The sequence below is a fragment of the Trichomycterus rosablanca genome, chromosome 24, assembly GCF_030014385.1.
Source record: "Trichomycterus rosablanca isolate fTriRos1 chromosome 24, fTriRos1.hap1, whole genome shotgun sequence".
NCBI lineage: Eukaryota > Metazoa > Chordata > Actinopteri > Siluriformes > Trichomycteridae > Trichomycterus > Trichomycterus rosablanca.
This window is the reverse complement of record NC_086011.1, coordinates 3,889,389-3,907,700: the sequence shown is the minus strand read 5'-3', so window position 1 is coordinate 3,907,700 and position 18,312 is coordinate 3,889,389. Positions and strand designations below refer to the sequence as shown.

The following is an 18,312-nucleotide window of genomic DNA, read 5'->3' as shown; positions in this document are numbered from 1 at the left end:
CTGGACTAATAAATCAATGCCAAAATCTGACAGGTTCTCCAGATTTCAATCTTAGCAGAGAAAAAGTCTGGCCTGCGAGACCATACAAGTTGAGGAAGCTAGCTTGTATGCTTTTATGGGATGTCCTTCTATTGTGTTTTGTTGAAAAAAACCCGACTAATGGAATGGAAATGCAGCTCTGACACCACCCACCACCAGCATTTTTTAAATGTGAGATGAAATCTTTTCTTTGGTTACTGTTATGTATATAACGCCTTCTAATAAAATCCTTCTGTTATAATGAACCTCATCCTTAAGTTTAGTGGAATTGTTTGATGTGAGGCTAATAGAAAGAAATGGAGATGAAAGTGGGTGTCACAATGGATGCCAAATTCGAGTCACACAAGATGCCACCTGCCTGGTTGGTGTTCTGCAGCCACAGTTGGCTGTGTCTGAGTGAGGAAAGGTCGAATGAGAACAGTGATTCCTACTGTTTATTCGGGGAAGGGTGATGTCAACACTAGTGATGAAGAAATACAGAGGACAAAGTGTGATCCTCTGTACTTGTTGGGCTTTTTTTTTTTTTATCCGCCAGTGTACAGAAGTGCCTTCTGGCTTCACACATGTCGGATAAGGTGTGTGTTAGCCTGTGACCATTTACAGCCAGTGTGGTGGTGTGCGTGCGACAGGAGTCACACAAGACTGCATAAAGAAATTGGGACAATTTAGATATATCCTAAACAAAGTGCTCTTTTTGGCCAGTACTGCTTAAATTCTCATATTGACACCAGCACACCAGGAGTTGAGGTGATGAAAGTGGACAAGTTTAACTACTCTGGGTAGAGTGCAGCCAGGGTGGAGTGGATGGTGTGGCATGGCTGTCGGAGTGCAAGGGAAAGTTTACAAGACAGTAGTGAGGCCTGCTATGTTATTCAGCTTAGAGACGTTAAACTGACAAAAAGCCGGGAGAGGAAGCTGTAGGTGGCAGAGATGATGATGATGCTGCGATTATCGTTGGGATTGACAAGAATGGACAGGATTAGGACAGAGTTTGGAGGATGTTTTTGAGAACTCATTATGGAACGGCACTGAGAATAGAGCCGCCAGACAGGAGGAGGAGAGAAAGGCCAAAGAGGAGGTTTAAGGATGTGGTGAGGAAGGACATGCAGGTGGTTGAGGTGACTAAGACGGCTGAACGAATAGGGCAAGATGGAGACGAATGATCTGACTCATAACAGGAACAGCTAAAAGAAGAAGACAACATGTGTGTTAACACCAGCGTCTGTATTCGTGCAACCCTTACATTTAATGTAGTCAATAAAACATTTGATTTGCTGTGGTTTCGAATTTTAAAGAATCCGGAAATTCTACTGGTAACCATTAAACCCATGTCTATAGATTTGTCACAAACTAACTGTTAAATGTCACATTATACTTGAGGACCTGAGTACTAGTGTGGACTAGTGGTGGGCAGTATTGCCAGAATCATGTATTGGAAGTATTTTTACATTTCACATCATTAACAATGCGAGTACACAATAGAGACTTAAGTGTTACTAGTGCTGGATGAGAATCACTTCTGATTGTTATAATCCAAAAACTTGAGCCATAATTAGTGGCAGCTTTGTGCATTTGGGTACTTTTCTTTAGAAGCATCCCTGTCTAATTACAGTTGCTATGATACTGGTCAATCACAATTAATGGAGGAGTTAAGAAAAGAATCAGTTTGCTCGTGTTTAGCGTATAATGATGAACAAGGCTGCCATCTGCTCTTAAAGCCTGTAATTATCTGTATTATGGCCCCCCAGGGCATGTCTAGCATTGTTAAGATCACAGATCTCTATGAAGGAAAATAACCAGAAGTCAGCAGTGCTGTAAAACATTTAAGAACAATAGTTTGTGTTCTTATAAGATAGAAATCATGCGGTGCTCAGTGTCTCAGCAGTCTCAATACGATTTCTCAGCTGCCTGACTGGGAACTAAATAGACTCAATTAATCATGACCCATAGGCTATAACCAGTTGTGGAGTCTTGCAGAGAGCTGTATTGCGCATACAGATCCATGCTCTAAACTTTTAAATACCCTACCACTAGTCCAGGTGTCTCAATATTTAGCGATCTGTGTATTTAAAAGATTGCTTTCAGATCATGAAACTGAAAGTCGCTACCGACTGTTTTTTTTCTCAGCTCTGTTCCAGCACTTATCCTCAGAGTCCAGAGAGTTCACGGAGATTTTAAACATCCTCACCTCCAGCTACAAGGATCCTGCGTCTCAAGGAAACTTTGTATACACCAAACCCCGTCTTATCCACAACGAACTTCTGGAGAAAGAGGTCAGTGTAAATTACATTTAAAACGCTTTTCACTTCTACAATTTGTTTATTCCCTAAACCTGTTTATATATTTCATTGCCTTAGATTGCATGTTTCAAAAATAATAAATAAAGTTTTTAAAACGTATACTAGCTTACACAAGATTCCAAACTAAAAAACATAAAACCTGGAACTGAAAGATAGACGTCAAATATTAAAGTATACATTAAAATAAAAAATAAAAGTTATTTATTCAAAATAGTTACAAAATTGAATCAAAAGGACATTTAAACAAATGCCTGTAGCATCGCGGAGCCTTGAGTTAAGCCTGGTTCAGAGTTCAGTATTAGACCGCTGCACTATTCAAGCATTCAAGTGATTTAATGTTTTTAGAATCATTTTCTCAAACTTTATGGTGAAACTGTTACAGATTTAACATTGGCTTGTGTGTACATCTTTGGACCTTTAAGTGATGCTGGTTTTTTTCATATCTGTAGTTTATAGAGAAGAGAAAAGAACTGAAGCAGGATGGACGACCAGAAAAAGAGCTAGCAGAGTCGTTTTGTTTCCTGCTTTGTGACGTCAACAAGGTATGCACCCAAAATCTGGACAGTGTCTTAAATTACTTTTATTGGACCATTAGAAGTAATTAAATAACTTCTGTCAGCAGCTGATTAACTTCTTACTGTGATGCACAACCATTCTTTGTAGCACAAAGCTCCCAAACTGACAATAAAAATCATTTAGAAATAATTACATTTCTTTACCTTACAAACCTGTTTTCCCACAGTCTGCAAATACCTCATAACAGAGGTGTGTACAGTATTGCGTAATGTTCATATACTATATACATTCTGTTGGCGCAGCAGTAAATTATGCCACCCCACTACTGCTAAAATCCAGAGTTTAAATTGGCAACCTGTCCAGGGTGTGTAGCTGCATTGTGCCTAGTGTTTCAGAGAAAGCTGGTCCTGCTGCAACCCTGTAGAATTGAGCCAACATTTGCATATATTTCAGTTCCTCTATAATCATGCCTATGTAAATGCATATAGATGTGGAATCTAAGTGCCATGAATGCACTGAAGAAGTCTTTTGTGTAACACACACATTTACACACTTAAGTTGGCATTTGTCATCAGTAGAATTTTGTCTGATTCTATCTAAGTAGACACATGACTAGTTGAAATATGGATTGGATAGCATATACTGCTAAACGTGGCAGTACTAATGCTTGACTAAATTCTCCTACAATTATAAATTGATCTTGTTTTATTTCAGGTCCCTTTACTTTGTGAAAAAGGTTTATCAGTCAACAGCAGCTGGTTAAATACATTAGGAAATTCTTCCAAAGGTAAATTTAAGAACGTCATCTAAATTCTGTATGATTATATTCTACCCATGTGAACAATTATTTCTAATTAGTTTTTCTCTTTTTAGGTGTGTACTTGTGCCAGTTCTCAGACTTACTTCAAATCAGTCCTCATGAACCTGGCAGCACTGGTGAAATCATTATATTTAAAGTAATAAAGGTAGCTATTCCAGATTTTATTGTGTAAAGTTCACATTAATTTCCTTCTACATTGAACTTTATTAGCTTATTCACAAAAATCTTATTCCCTTCTTGCAGGGTAAAGCAAAGAGCACATATGATAACGTGTCTAAATGTTTAGACCCTACACCAAAATTCGACAGCCACTTCTCGAAGAATGCCAACAGGGCGACCTCGCTGCAGTCGTATAAGGCATTCGAGTATACTCAGGTAGTGTCGTGTTAAAGTCGTGTTTGCTTCTGTTTGAGCTTGGGTATGTCTGCTGGTGTGTGCTGGTACGTCTGGCTGTCTGTCCTGTTTGCTTACATATTTTTATTTATTTATTAACTGTGTATTTCTTAACACCAACTTCTTAACACCACACTAGGCTCTGTGTATCTTGTTTATGCATGTTTGTGTGTATATCAGAGTAATTGTGTATCTTTCAGCTGTGTGTGTCTCCACTGGTGCAAGTGTGTGTTCGCTTGAGGTTGTATTTCTTCACATAAAGCTGTGTGTTCATGTCAGTGCTTGTGTTTGTTTGCTCTAATGCAGTTTACAGGTGTGATTTACTGTATGTTCTTGCAAACTTGTCTGTCTTCTAGTTCAGGTGTGTCTGCATGAGTTTGTGTGTCTTGTGTCCGTGTGTCCACGCACGTGTGAATACCTGTTCGCACAGGTGTCTGTGTAAGCGTGTCTGTGTTCCCACTCATGTATAAAGTATGTCGTGTGTGTTAGGTGTGTGTTAGTGCTTCTCTCCACGTGGCCGCACATGCATGTCTTGACTCCAGTGTGTTGTGCATGCCAGCACTAGTGTTTCTGCTTATTAAAAAATGTGTTTCTAGCGATTGTAATGTTGTGGTGATAGTTAATGTGTAACTGTGATCTCTCTCTACAGCAATACTTCTATGAGTATGTGGATTTTGAGCTGGTGTCCAGACCGAGGCATGTGTGTCCGTTTGCTGTGGTTTCCTTTCAGTTTAAGTCCAAAGAAGCTGCAACAGTTTGCCCAAAGCCCCTGTCTGTCCAAAGGTATTCAAATAACATCACTGATTATTAGTTGTGTTGAAGGTTTGGCGAACTGCAAAGTCCTGGAACATTTGGTACCAGTGTACTGGATACTGGATACATATTGCATTAATTATTAGGGTTTGTGCAACTTCATTAATATCTATAAATATCGAAATACATTGTAGTCTTTGTTACTTAATCTACTATTTTGATGTTGCATCTTAGATGTACTACCGGCCGGGTGGGTGCTGCATAGACATGATTGGCTAAATGTCCAAAAAGGGGGAAGGAAGAACCAGCCTATCCATTAAGATGTGCACCTGAATCAGATCATTTGAAGGCCTCATTATCTGAATAATTTTTTCCTGTTTCTCTGTTGTTTTCTCAGGTCAAACAGTCTGTCTGCAGGAACAGGTAAAGTTCTGCTTACATCTGTTGTACTGCATGAAAACTTTGTTATAAAGATGTAAGATTAATGTATACATGCATCAAACATGGGCTAGAATATTATATTCGATTCGAATATGACATTTTCGGTCCCCAAAGTAAGCAGTTTGCATGAATGACCTATTGAACAATTCGATGCAGAAAATTGTGAATGTAAACAAATGTAAATTGGTGTCTGGTATGATGCACAAAAACAATAACTATCTTATTACAATCTTTCACAGAGAGGCATAATTACACTGTATGGAACGGGCTCTTTGTCAACGGAGGCAAGGAAGTGTACCAAGCATGTCTACGCTCCATCTCGAAACCCTTTTTACCCTTCAAATTGTGAGTTAAAAAAAAAATATATATATATATATATTACTTCAACCTTGCTTTAAATGGTTTGCACTGCAAGTGATCGTAACGGTCAATAATACATTTTTATTTATCTGTTTTAATGTATCTGTTCATGTTACAGACCAGACAGAATCGAGATTGGTAAAGTCATGAGGCTGGAGCAAGTAAAGGAAGTCATTCCTTTAGCAATGCTGACCTGGGGTCTTTATTCGAGCAGCAGTGAAGGTAAAGCTTATTTACAGCTGAGGTTTAACACATTTTAATTCAAGTTCAAACCAAGATGTAACGCTGACTTACAATTTGAGTTTGTTTGTTTGAATGAACCACTGCACTTTTATATATATATATATATATATATATATATATATATATATACAGGGGTTGGACAAAATAACTGAAACACCTGTCATTTTAGTGTGGGAGGTTTCATGGCTAAATTGGACCAGTCTGGTGGCCAATCTTCATTAATTGCACATTGCACCAGTAAGAGCAGAGTGTGAAGGTTCAATTAGCAGGGTAAGAGCACAGTTTTGCTCAAAATATTGCAATGCACACAACATTATGGGTGACATACCAGAGTTCAAAAGAAGACAAATTGTTGGTGCACGTCTTGCTGGCGCATCTGTGACTAAGACAGCAAGTCTTTGTGATGTATCAAGAGCCACGGTATCCAGGGTAATGTCAGCATACCACCAAGAAGGACAAACCACATCCAACAGGATTAACTGTGGACGCAAGAGGAAGCTGTCTGAAAGGGATGTTCGGGTGCTAACCCGGATTGTATCCAAAAAACATAAAACCACGGCTGCCCAAATCACAGCAGAATTAAATGTGCACCTCAACTCTCCTGTTTCCACCAGAACTGTCCGTCGGGAGCTCCACAGGGTCAATATACACGGCCGGGCTGCTATAGCCAAACCTTTGGTCACTCGTGCCGATGCCAAACGTCGGTTTCAATGGTGCAAGGAGCGCAAATCTTGGGCTGTGGACAATGTGAAACATGTATTGTTCTCTGATGAGTCCACCTTTACTGTTTTCCCCACATCCGGGAGAGTTACGGTGTGGAGAAGCCCCAAAGAAGCGTACCACCCAGACTGTTGCATGCCCAGAGTGAAGCATGGGGGTGGATTAGTGATGGTTTGGGCTGCCATATCATGGCATTCCCTTGGCCCAATACTTGTGCTAGATGGGCGCGTCACTGCCAAGGACTATCGAACCATTCTGGAGGACCATGTGCATCCAATGGCGGTGCCGTGTATCAGGATGACAATGCACCAATACACACAGCAAGACTGGTGAAAGATTGGTTTGATGAACATGAAAGTGAAGTTGAACATCTCCCATGGCCTGCACAGTCACCAGATCTAAATATTATTGAGCCACTTTGGGGTGTTTTGGAGAAGCGAGTCAGGAAACGTTTTCCTCCACCAGCATCACGTAGTGACCTGGCCACTATCCTGCAAGAAGAATGGCTTAAAATCCCTCTGACCACTGTGCAGGACTTGTATATGTCATTTCCAAGACGAATTGACGCTGTATTGGCCACAAAAGGAGACCCTACACCATACTAATAAATTATTGTGGTCTAAAACCAGGTGTTTCAGTTATTTTGTCCAACCCCTGTATATAGATGATACAAAGCCATTTAAATGAATGCTAATATAATATACAATAAAAAAATATTAGTACTTTGCACAGAATTGACATTCTGGAAAAAAAAAAGATTTGTGAAGCTTCTGTTTAAAAGTTTGGAAGCCTGAACAAACTAAAGTCAAGTGCACACCACAGCGTTTAACGTTGGGGAGTTGAAAAACTGTTGTGTACTATTTATGACCGCTCATAACATGAGCTGTTTAGTCGCAAAACGCTTTATCATGTTTGTAACACTCAGCAGTGCAATCAGCCAGTTGGGTGTCTGCATAGGCATGACTGGTGGTTGCCAAAACAGCCTAGTCATTGGTACATGCACTTGTCAGTGCAGTGTCAGTGCCAGTCCCAAGCCAAGGTTATGAAAGACCTTACAGTTGTGAATGTTTTATGGGAAATAATTCTGTGTTCCAGTTATTCAGTCATAAAACATGGTGGCGATCTCATTAAAATCCCATGACCGCAATGCCCATGTTGACGTGATTACATCACAGTTGCTTTGTATTCATTAGCGGCAGTTCATGCTCCTAATCTCCTGTTCCACCACATCCCCAAAGTGTTCTACTGGATTTTAGATCTGATTATAACGTCTGCTTTGTTTTTCAGTCTTTAATTGCGGTATGCACTGCAGTCTGTTTGAGGTGGTCGAGAAAAGCAAATCAGCAGAGGGCTTGGCTGAATTGTTCCAGAAACTTGAAGAGAAGGAGTTGGTAGGTGTTAAGCATTTTCTGCTGAAGCAGATTTAGGAGCATGGGAAAGTAAATAACACATTCATTCGTTCATTCACTGTTTTACCACAGTGGTCAGGGTCACGGTGGGTCTGATTCATTGGGTGAAAGACAGGAAAAACCCCTGACAGTCCGTCACAGGGCAGACACACACACACACACACACACACGGGGTATTTTTTAGTAGCTTAAGCTGACCTAGCATGAAGCATGCCTTGGGACTTGTGGGAGGAAACAGGAGAACCTGGAGGAAACCCACACGGATGCAGGGAGAACATGCAAATATCACACCAAAAGAATCAAACCCGGTTCCTTCATGCTGTGGGGTGACAGCTTTACCCACTGCACCACTGTGCTGATGTGACTGTGGCTTTGATTTGTAAAATTTTAATACCTGCATTTTTAATTGATTAACTGTTGCTTAAGGTCTCGTTGGGGACGTCTCTAAACCGATTATTCATCCCTAACTGTGCAGGTGTTGGTGAATGCAGTAAACGACAGAGGTTTTCTCTTCCTCCTGTCCTCAGGCCAAATGTCCAACCAGTATGGTACGTTTCTCATGTATAGTATGTTTCTCACGTTGTCTCAATAAATGCATCGTTTTACAAAGACTGATTTTTAAGATCCTCTCTTCTGTCCATCTCAAGAACGCCGAGCTGTTTGGAAAAATTCTCGTTTGCTAGCACTTTTCGTCTATCAACATACACGAGATGTGTCAAAATGTAAGTATTTAACCAGAGATGTGCTAGTAAGTGCATTTTTAACCACTTGTGAAGTCAAAACAGGCTTGTTCCTGAATTTAAGGGCTTTGGTGATGGGTGAGGAGCGGCTAAATTAGGAAACTTGTGGTGTCTCCAACTTTTTATGGATTTTTTAGCTACTTCACATTGCTGGAAACGTTCTATTGAGTGATATTTAGATTCAAGAGGGCTGCATGAATCAAGCCTGCATGTTCAGTCTGATTAAACCTAATTATAAATTACTTTTGATTAAATGTTTAGCGAAGTGGGAAATTATTTTTTCACACTGAGTTGGTATGAATTATGTTTTCATTTATTTTTTGTTGTGTAGTCATGATATGCAGTCATCTAAATGAAAACACTATTTACTGTTCCTTTTTTATGCTTTATTTTATTTGGATTTAGGAATGAGTCTTTACCAATTTTGTCATTGTTTTTTTCCCCATTTAGCATCTAGACCCTCTACTTATCGCATGCCCTTGACGCCTGTGCCGCTGGAGCCTGTAATGCCACATCTAAACACTTTTATACCAGCTCTTCACTACAGCCTCAGCAAAATACGCGTTATCGTTCCATCTAACCCGAGTGCAGCAGTGCAGCAGCAAGCATACGAATACCTCACCAGTATCCGAGAGTCCAAACCCGTCCAGCCAGTCAGACTCAGTTACGACCAGAAACTGGACTACAAGGAGGAGGTCTTTCCTGGTCCGAGACAGAGGTTCAACTGGGAAAGCTATATGCGCCCGTACACCTACTTCCCCAGGTTGTTCACGATACCCGTGGAGAAAGCCACGTCCATGGTGGAGAGCCTCTGCTCTGTTCCTGACTCTGGTTCTGCTCCAGAGACAGAAGACTGCATGAAGGATCAGAGCGATCCAGAGAGGCTGATGGAGCTTTTAAATCTCATTCAGATGAATAAAAACCTGGAGGAGACCGTTCTGATAGAGAGGAGATTAGAAGAGGTTGCTTCAGGTGCTCACGGTCTAAAAAGGAAGTTGGAGGAAGAAGTGCAGGAAGTTAACAGCAAGTGTCTGAAAAGGGCCAATGGACAAGCTGATGAATTGAAAGGTAATATAGATCAGGGTTTTTCAAACTTTTTGTCAAGTGACCCACATTTTGTCCATGATTTTTACTGTGACCCAGGCAACACAAACAATACATCAAACGTAAACCACAGTATAACCAGATTGCAACCATTTTCATTAATTGTGTATATAATATCAATATTAACACAACAAAACAAAAAATTTAACTACTTTGGTTGCACACAGCTCCTAACCACACAAACTGAGATGAAGCAAAAGTACCCGGTGCTAATTGTTATGTAATCATTCACTGTTTATATCTAGACTTGGGAGATGTGTGTGCCTTCCAATGGCTAGGGTGTTTGGGACATCCCCCACTCCCCTCAGATATTAGCCAATCATGTCCATACAGACAACCGGACCGGCTAATAGCACCACTGAGATTTAAATCGTACTTTCCTGCTAAGTCAATCTATGCCTGATGAGGAGTGCTTATCGTTTTTTACTTTTTTTTTTAAAGTTCATGTTAATCAACTGCTAGCAACAGAACTAAGTCAGTCAAGCTTAAGGTCACCTTTGCTCGAGACATCATTTTTTACTGTACGGCACTGCTGCCAAAAACTAATGTTTATGTTTTGTCTCCTACAGCTGAGGAGCTCAAGTCGTGTCCGTCTTTAACCGACGTGTTAAACAGCATCGGACTTCAGGACACGGACCTCAGGAAGGACAGGACCCAGGACGCACTGAAGGTGGTGCAGCTACTGGACGAACTTAGCAAAACCGCACTGAACACAGACCAAGCACAAGCTGTGCTGGTTAGCAAGATGCAAGAGACTCTAAACAAAAGTTTATCAGAAGCGTCTGTGAATAATTTTGATTCGACAGAAGCGTTAATGAGCGGTGAAGACCCGGAAAAGACTCTGCACGAGAGCATGGCGCAGCTGGGCCTCCCAACGAACTGCGACACTGATCTCCGGCAGCAGTTTGTGGATGATGATGGTGGTGGTGATGGTGGTGGTCAAGAGATTCGAGGGAAAAATTATTTAGAGGTGAAGTCAATGCTTTTTATTCCTTTATTTATCCAGACTATCATTTAATGTTCATGTCTTAACACCATTTTATTCTAATCAGGGTCACACTGTATTTTATTTTTTAACATTTTTAACATTAAATGATTGCAATTTTTGATTGTTTTTGTACCTGAAACTGTTTAACTACTATAAGCTGATTGTTGTTTGTAATTTCAGGAGGAAACCACCGGTAGCTTAAGTAGCCTGGAGGCTTTCAGTCCCTGCTCAGATTCCAACGGACATCAGCGTGGTCTAGTCGTACCTGGAGAAAGGTCAATCCCCTGGGTGCTTATCCCCATAACAGGTACAGTGAGCATACCAGCATCAGATTCAGAGTTTGATACTGTGAGGTTGTTTCACTGCAGGGTTTGAACTGGCGACTGATCTAATTGATCTAAATCAGAACATGGATTGTTCAGGTGCTCAGGTGGTGCAGGGGTTTATTTTGCTAGCCTGCAAAAACTGAGATCCGAGTTCAAAGCTCAGGCTGGGCACTAAGCAGGCATGATTGGTTTTGTCTGGAGGTGTGATGGATTGGCACTCCATTCAGGATATTTCTGCCTTACCCTCAGTGTTTCCAGTTGAACCTGGACCCTGGACAGGATAAAGCAGTTGATTCAAATAAAAAACAATTGTTTGTATATATGAATTGCTTTATGAGGGTTTGTATTTTTACATTATGACTCTATTATTGGCAGATTATAAAAAAATCTGTACAATTTGGAATTTTGTTATTGTTTTAATTAATTAATATGTAGTAAAACCTGAGGGAGAACTTCAAGGAATGGTATAGTGCGTTTTTGAAAAGTGGAAGCCTATATTACTTTTTTTAAAACAAATAAATCAGCTTCGGGCCCCTTTTAACTGACCCAGTTTTTAGAAATGTAAAATATTGCATTTTGATACAAGTATTTATCAGATACAGTATGTATGACAATGTGAAGTCTGCTATCAATATCTGCTTTCATCCTTCATTGTTTCTACTGCTTTCTTCTACGGTAATGGTAAACTCAGATGTTTTCACCCTAAACAGGTCTAAAGACTGAGAGATACAGCTACAGAAGGGACGCAAGCATTGATGATCCTCGTTTCCTACAAAGTCCGACGGTCTTAACACGTAACGTTGCTGAGAAAATAGACGATGCCCCTCCTGATCTTCCAGACAGCAGTAACATGGAGGCTGATCCTAAACCACAGCCAGAAACTCAGCCTGAGCCTGATTCTGAGGTCGAGTGTGTAGAAGATCAGGTCATCAGTCTTATTGAAAGGGAGGAGCCGAAAGGGTCTGAATGCCCAGAACTGACCGAATCAGGCAAAAAAGACAGGATGCTGTTTAAATGCGTTGACTCTATAGTCGATGAACAGATTTCTGGCTTCTCAGCCAAGGTTGAGGAACTGCTGAGGGAGGAACGTGTTTCTTATGAACATTATTCAAGCCCTACAGCAAACAAAAACCCAGCACAGACTCCTATGGTGCCATTCTCTGAGTATGTCTCACACTTTAACACACCTTTACCTGTACACAGTTACATTGACTCATTCAGAGACAGCGTTAGTGCATTCATAGACCCCCGGCGGAACAGTTGGGGTTCTGTTTCCAGTTCTGCTTTTTCAAATGTTAGTGCACCTCATCAATCTTCCAGCACTGCAAATCCTTCTCCAACATCCAGCACTCCCAGCATTGTTCCTCGTTCTGGTTCAACCCTAATGGAACAACAACAACAACAGCAGCCAGAAAAACTTGGTTTGGTCAACCAACCAGCTGTAGAAGTTATGCAACGTGTACATGATCAGCGGCAACACGAACAGAGCTCAGTCATAAAGGACGGGCGTGAAGGTCGAGTTCCTCATCAAACCCATCGAGATCAAGCTTTAAATAAGTCGACTACTAGTCTCGCTGCAGAAGTCCGGCCTCAGTCGACTGACGGGCGAGCGTCTCATGAAAGTCCGACTGTTGAGGCGGCTCCAGACGCCATCAGCAGTGTAATTAGTCAGCTTCAACCAGACGTGTTCGACAACCTGGTAAAGATCATGAGAGACATGCAGAAGAACACCGTCCACTTCCACATCCACTGTGTGGATGAGAAGAGTGATGTATGCTGGGAAATAAAGGTACTGTGTGTTCTTATCCACCCTTTCCTGGCCTGTTAGGGACTCCCTCTGCCCCTGTTTACTTTGTTTTTGTACTTTGTGAGCATATTTTATTAAATGTTTACTAAATACTCTCCTTTTTTATTTCTTCTCTTATAGGAGTACTTAACAAGGCTCGGAAATCCAGAGTGTGATCCTCAGACTTTTGTTATGAAAAAGGAGAGTCAAGACAAACTGCTCATAGTCATCCAGAATATAGACATAGCATCTAGCGTTCATACGGTATGACTTGCCTCAGTTACCATTATATGCTTGAGTTATGGGTAAAAACTTGAATTGATGTGAACTGTTTTATTATTTGTATTATACGTGTTGTGTACACACAGATTCCTGCGTTGGTCTCTCTGAAAAAGCTGCCGTCTGTGAGCTTTGCTGGGGTCGATAGTCTGGATGACATTAAGAATCACACCTACAATGAACTGTTCGTTTCTGGCGGCTTCATTGTCTCTGATGAATTCGTCCTGAATCCGGACTTTATCTCACTAGGTAAGAATTATTAGGAACTCTTAATTCCATTCTGATGAACTGTGGGGACTTCATTTGAGTCAATAGTGTTCATATGCACACTTTCATTCTTTTATAGTTTTATCTATCTATCCATCCATCTATCTGTAATATCACCAGGCTATTACACATGATGAAGCATTGTTTAAGCATAAATAAAATAATCATTTTATTCCAAATAATCCAAGCAACAGTTCAATCACCGCTTTACCTCATCTTCCCAGAAACAGCAAATGTAGCAAATAGCAAATATATTATTGATGGTTATCGATGGTTTACAGACAGACTTCAAGCTCTTCTTCAGTATCTCGAGGAGCTGAACACACCAGAAAGCCCGTGGAGATGGAGGGTGCATTGTAAAACCCACAAAAAGGTCAAAGAGCTCAGCAGGTCAGTCATTTTAAATCATTTAAATCATGATTTAACCCTTTGATGCACAACCTGGGTCTTTTCTACATCTTTGCAATAAATTAATTTTGTCATTCAAGCTTCCATGAATTCCTCAATTAACTTGTTTTTGATCATCACAAATCCTTATTTCAGTTTTATATTTTTTACTTTTTTTTAATAAAAATCATTTTTGTATCACTACCCTTCTAATGCACAACATGGGTCAAAAATGACCCTTATGTGTTTACTATGGAATTTGACAGAAACTACTGACATTTGTAAGTGTTTGTAGTCCAAAACATATTTACTGATCTTTTGAAAGACAACCAAAGATTAGGCTCTTGAATCTTGAATGTCCAATACTATTTGCTTGCTAGCTGTTTACATATTCTAGTATAGATAGCTTTTATTAGCTAAGACAGTAAATACATGAATAACTGACAAATGTGCATATGAAAATATTCTTGAATGGATGAATATGGGTCATTTTTGACCCATGTTGTGCATTAGAAGGGGTTTGCTTAGCTTGTGCATCAAAGGGTTAACTCCGTTACCTAATTTTTTTTTCTTCAAACGGATGGTGTGTGTTTTCTTTTTTAGAGTTGAAGAACAGACAAAAACTTGTCAGTTTAATTGTTGTTTCTCCAGGTCTAAAAGTGAAGCTCTGGATGTACTGAACCTCCTTACAACATACCACAAGAAACAGATCGTTGAGTTTCTGTCGTATCATGAGTGTGATTCTCCGCTACACCAGGCACCAGATCTGAACTGCCTGGTCAAGCTGCAAGCTCAGCACATTCAACAGCGACATGTTATCTTCCTTACAGGTAACCTTTTCTGGAATGCTTCCCCTATTTTCTTCCAATCTATTTATTCCCAAGTCCTGACTGTGCGCATCCACTGCCGTTTGCACAACCCCCAATCTGATCAAGGAGAGTCGGATTACCACTGTACAGAGAGCCACGCTCAGGACCAGGTTACTTTTTTGCACTAGAAACAGCAACATAAACCCTGAACCACACTTAACATCAGGGACTAAATTCCTGATACAGCTACTGTATAATATATTTAGAGATTCAAAACACCCTGTATCCCAACCTATCCAACTCTGGACTTGCATAGTTAAAACTTGCATATTAAAACATAATATTAGCTGTAACTTTATTCAGATTGATTTTTGTTTTCTTATGTGTCCCCAGAGCGTCAGTTTGAGATGTTTCCACAATATTCAAGCAGCGGAATCGTTATTGCAAACATCGATGACATCCTGTACAGCATGGCCAGCCTGATCGGTGAATCGTGTGACAAAGCGCCTTCCTCAGACCTCCAGTTCTGCCCGTCTCCTTCATGTAAGTCGACATGTACATTTGGGACTTAATGCTTCAGCTGTGACGTGTTAAACATTATCCAGAAATGAAGCTGAGCGAGATAATTTGATTGTATTTATATTTTATTAAATTTAGTTTGTTTTAAACATGTTTAGTTCAAACTGAACCTTTATTTTCACACACGTTCTTGGTTTTAATCCATGTTGTTGTGCCTGTAGTGAGAGAAGACAATGAGGGCCCAAGCTCTGATATTCACGTCTCACGCAGGACATCTGCCCCTGAACACACAACCGATGATGGTACAGACCAGGATTCTGATCTTACAACTGATCTGGATCTGAGTTTATCCAACAGTCAAGTGGGAGACAAACCAAATATGGTTACTCTTCCTTCACCCACCTCTGGGGTACCAAAGGAGCTGGATTTTGATGCTTTGAAAGCTGCGATTTCCCACTTCAGAGTGGCCAGAATGCAGGCAAGTGCCAGTAATTCTGGCCAGTCTTCTCCAAGTCCTTTCATTAACAGTGCTCATCAAGTATTCATCAGTGAGAGCGATGAGAAGTCCTCTGTTCCTCAGTGCTCTGCAGATGAGGATGATCTTTCAAGTACTTCGACTCCGTCCTTACTGAGCTCTAAAGATGCTGTGAGCCAAATTCAGGAGGATTTCATGTTGGAAGCATCATCTAGTGAAGCACAAACTCAGGCCGAGGCTGTATCCTCCATGTCCCATGTTCAAGACGAAGCTTGTCCAGCCGATCATAGCCCTGTCGAGCCAGCGGCCTCCAGAACTAACTGTGCAGACCCTGACACCACTACTGACATTTTGAGCAACACACAGTCTATCTGGAGTGACCCGAGTAAAACTGTCCAGTCTGAAATGCCGGCGAGTTCGAGGAGCAGTGAAAGAGAGAGTCATGAGAAGAATGGAACAAATGTGGATACTACAAAGAACCTGAGCTCCTCTAGCACTCGATCAATCGAAAATTTAGTAACCGTACGTAAAAATAACTACCGAGGCCAACCTGGTCTACTTCCAGTGCCCAGAAATTTGACTTACGGCGTTGGTAACCCTTTAGTCAGCATGGACGGACTTTTACTCCAGCGCAGCAGTTTGTGGGCTGCTGCTGCTGCTCAAAGGTCAGTGACCAACAGCATAGGTATGGTCCCACAGTCGGGTGTACGAGGGCTGCTTCCCAGCAGTAACATAAACATGGCCTGGAACAGCCTGACGCAAGGAACCGCGTCAAACGTGCTGGGCATGCAGCAGCTAGGACAAGTTCAACGGACACAATACATCCAGGGCTACGCCTGGCACGGAAATCAAGGTAACGCGTATCCTCCTCGTAGAGGGGGCTATGGCAGCTGGTGAGCCAGCACTGTCTGTAAATAGTTTTGAAAACGTTCTGAGTTTTATGGAACTGAAAGGAAAAACTTAAATGTCCTTTAATGCCGCCACGCAAGTCATTGTATCTGTATGCATTTTGTACAGACCACTCTATTTTGTTATTGTCTGGATTTGTTTGTTTGTTTTTTTAACACTACAGGCAGGAGCCGTGCATGACCTGGTTTTAATCTTAATGTTTTTTATGACAAGGCTGTAAAAACATGCATTAAAGCAAGTGTAGCAGCTGTTTAAATGGCTTCAGGGAGTTTTGATATTCAAACTTACACAGACCTTAAAAATGTACTCTCAATGACAAACATATACTACATTTAGAATTCAGAAATGTAAAAAGCACAAGATCTAACCTGCCATGACTTTAAAACCCCTATTTTTATTAATAACCCATAAAGAAACCATTTTTTCTTTACTGTAATATCAAAAAATACAACCTTGCTTAAAAAATCTGTTTAAATTAATTTTGTTGCTTGCAGATGTTTATTATTTGTCTTGTTTTGCACTAGAACAGCCACGGTTTTGTTTTTATGTAGTCATATTAAAAAAATATAAAAGCAGTAACGCTGTATTTTTATTTTAAAGGTTAAGACAGAATGTCATTTTTTAAAAGTTCATATTACTACAGATCCTGCCTCCTGGTAAAAAAAAATGAGCAGTATTTCTTATTGACAAGCCGATTAAACATTTGTTGATTTTTCTACATCAGTAAACACTAGATGCAATTCATTTTATTTTACTAGTTTTCAGTCACCTTTTCTCTCATTGGTCTGTAAATCCCCTTTACTGTTACTGCTGTTATCCGTTTCATTTCATGGCCTGCCTTGTACGTGCACGTCTCTTCGTTTTATTTATCAGTGCCTTCAGCAGCATCCGCTCAGCACTTTAATTCACGTGAAGCGTTTGATTCTCCCCTCGTATTCAGAAACTGTGCAGTTTATTGCTTCCTGTCTTGTTTTAAGTCACTTTTAACATTTTTCTCATTCTGTTGTAGCTAAATATTGACTGTTTTCTGTTTGATTATTTGTTAATCGTTTCATATCTGTTCCTATCATTTTTAAATCTAAATAATGTAAATGCTCTTTTTTGCACAAGACTTGCTTGGCTTTCTGGCTCAGACAGACACTCTTTCTTTACACTAGACACATTACACTAGTATTTCTAGCTCAATGCACAGAAGGAAACCTTGGACAGTTAGCAAAAAAAAATATTGATTATTACATAAATTGGTCCTACATAAGCTGTCATGTTCTTTAGATATAAAGTGAGGACAAAAGCATTCAACCACTTTTTATTTCATTTTATAGGGCTGTGAAAGCAAAGTAATCAGGACTAGTAATCAAAAGGTTGCTGTTTCAAGCCCCACTGCTGCCATGTTGTCATTGTTGGGCCCCTGAGCAGGCCCCTAACTTTCAATTACCTTAAAATATATTTAGTCATAATTGTGAGTCGCTTTGGATACACGTGTCTGCTAAATGCCATAAATGTGAATACTGTATAAGTTCAGTGCGTACGTCAGTTGAATTTAATTGTAGTATTTTGACTTTGTTCATTATTACAATTACAAACAGTACTTACAAGCATTAAAAACTTCAACAGCTTTAGAGTCAAATTTAGTGTTTAGACGTTTGACACAATTGGCCACAAGGGGGGGAAAAAAGACAGACCAACAGTCTCCTACAATACTGAGAATACTGATGTCCAACGTATGTAT

At 40.3% G+C, this 18,312-nt stretch overlaps 1 protein-coding gene across 1 annotated transcript in view; it reads left to right on the top strand.

Moving 5' to 3' along the window:
• tasora (transcription activation suppressor a) overlaps positions 1 to 17,692 on the top strand; it is an 18,724-nt gene extending 1,032 nt beyond the window's left edge. Inside the window, exons 2-23 of the mRNA XM_062986568.1 lie at positions 2,167 to 2,312; positions 2,789 to 2,881; positions 3,570 to 3,642; positions 3,729 to 3,820; positions 3,919 to 4,050; positions 4,718 to 4,851; positions 5,219 to 5,244; positions 5,502 to 5,607; positions 5,741 to 5,844; positions 7,873 to 7,976; positions 8,470 to 8,542; positions 8,642 to 8,716; positions 9,185 to 9,802; positions 10,408 to 10,808; positions 11,007 to 11,133; positions 11,863 to 12,941; positions 13,080 to 13,202; positions 13,307 to 13,466; positions 13,766 to 13,874; positions 14,523 to 14,701; positions 15,074 to 15,223; positions 15,421 to 17,692. Of these exons, the coding sequence (XP_062842638.1) occupies positions 2,167 to 2,312; positions 2,789 to 2,881; positions 3,570 to 3,642; positions 3,729 to 3,820; positions 3,919 to 4,050; positions 4,718 to 4,851; positions 5,219 to 5,244; positions 5,502 to 5,607; positions 5,741 to 5,844; positions 7,873 to 7,976; positions 8,470 to 8,542; positions 8,642 to 8,716; positions 9,185 to 9,802; positions 10,408 to 10,808; positions 11,007 to 11,133; positions 11,863 to 12,941; positions 13,080 to 13,202; positions 13,307 to 13,466; positions 13,766 to 13,874; positions 14,523 to 14,701; positions 15,074 to 15,223; positions 15,421 to 16,571 (5,255 nt within the window). The 3' untranslated portion in view covers positions 16,572 to 17,692. The remainder of the gene's footprint in view (positions 1 to 2,166; positions 2,313 to 2,788; positions 2,882 to 3,569; positions 3,643 to 3,728; positions 3,821 to 3,918; positions 4,051 to 4,717; positions 4,852 to 5,218; positions 5,245 to 5,501; positions 5,608 to 5,740; positions 5,845 to 7,872; positions 7,977 to 8,469; positions 8,543 to 8,641; positions 8,717 to 9,184; positions 9,803 to 10,407; positions 10,809 to 11,006; positions 11,134 to 11,862; positions 12,942 to 13,079; positions 13,203 to 13,306; positions 13,467 to 13,765; positions 13,875 to 14,522; positions 14,702 to 15,073; positions 15,224 to 15,420) is intronic.
• The last annotated feature ends 620 nt before the right edge of the window (positions 17,693 to 18,312 follow it).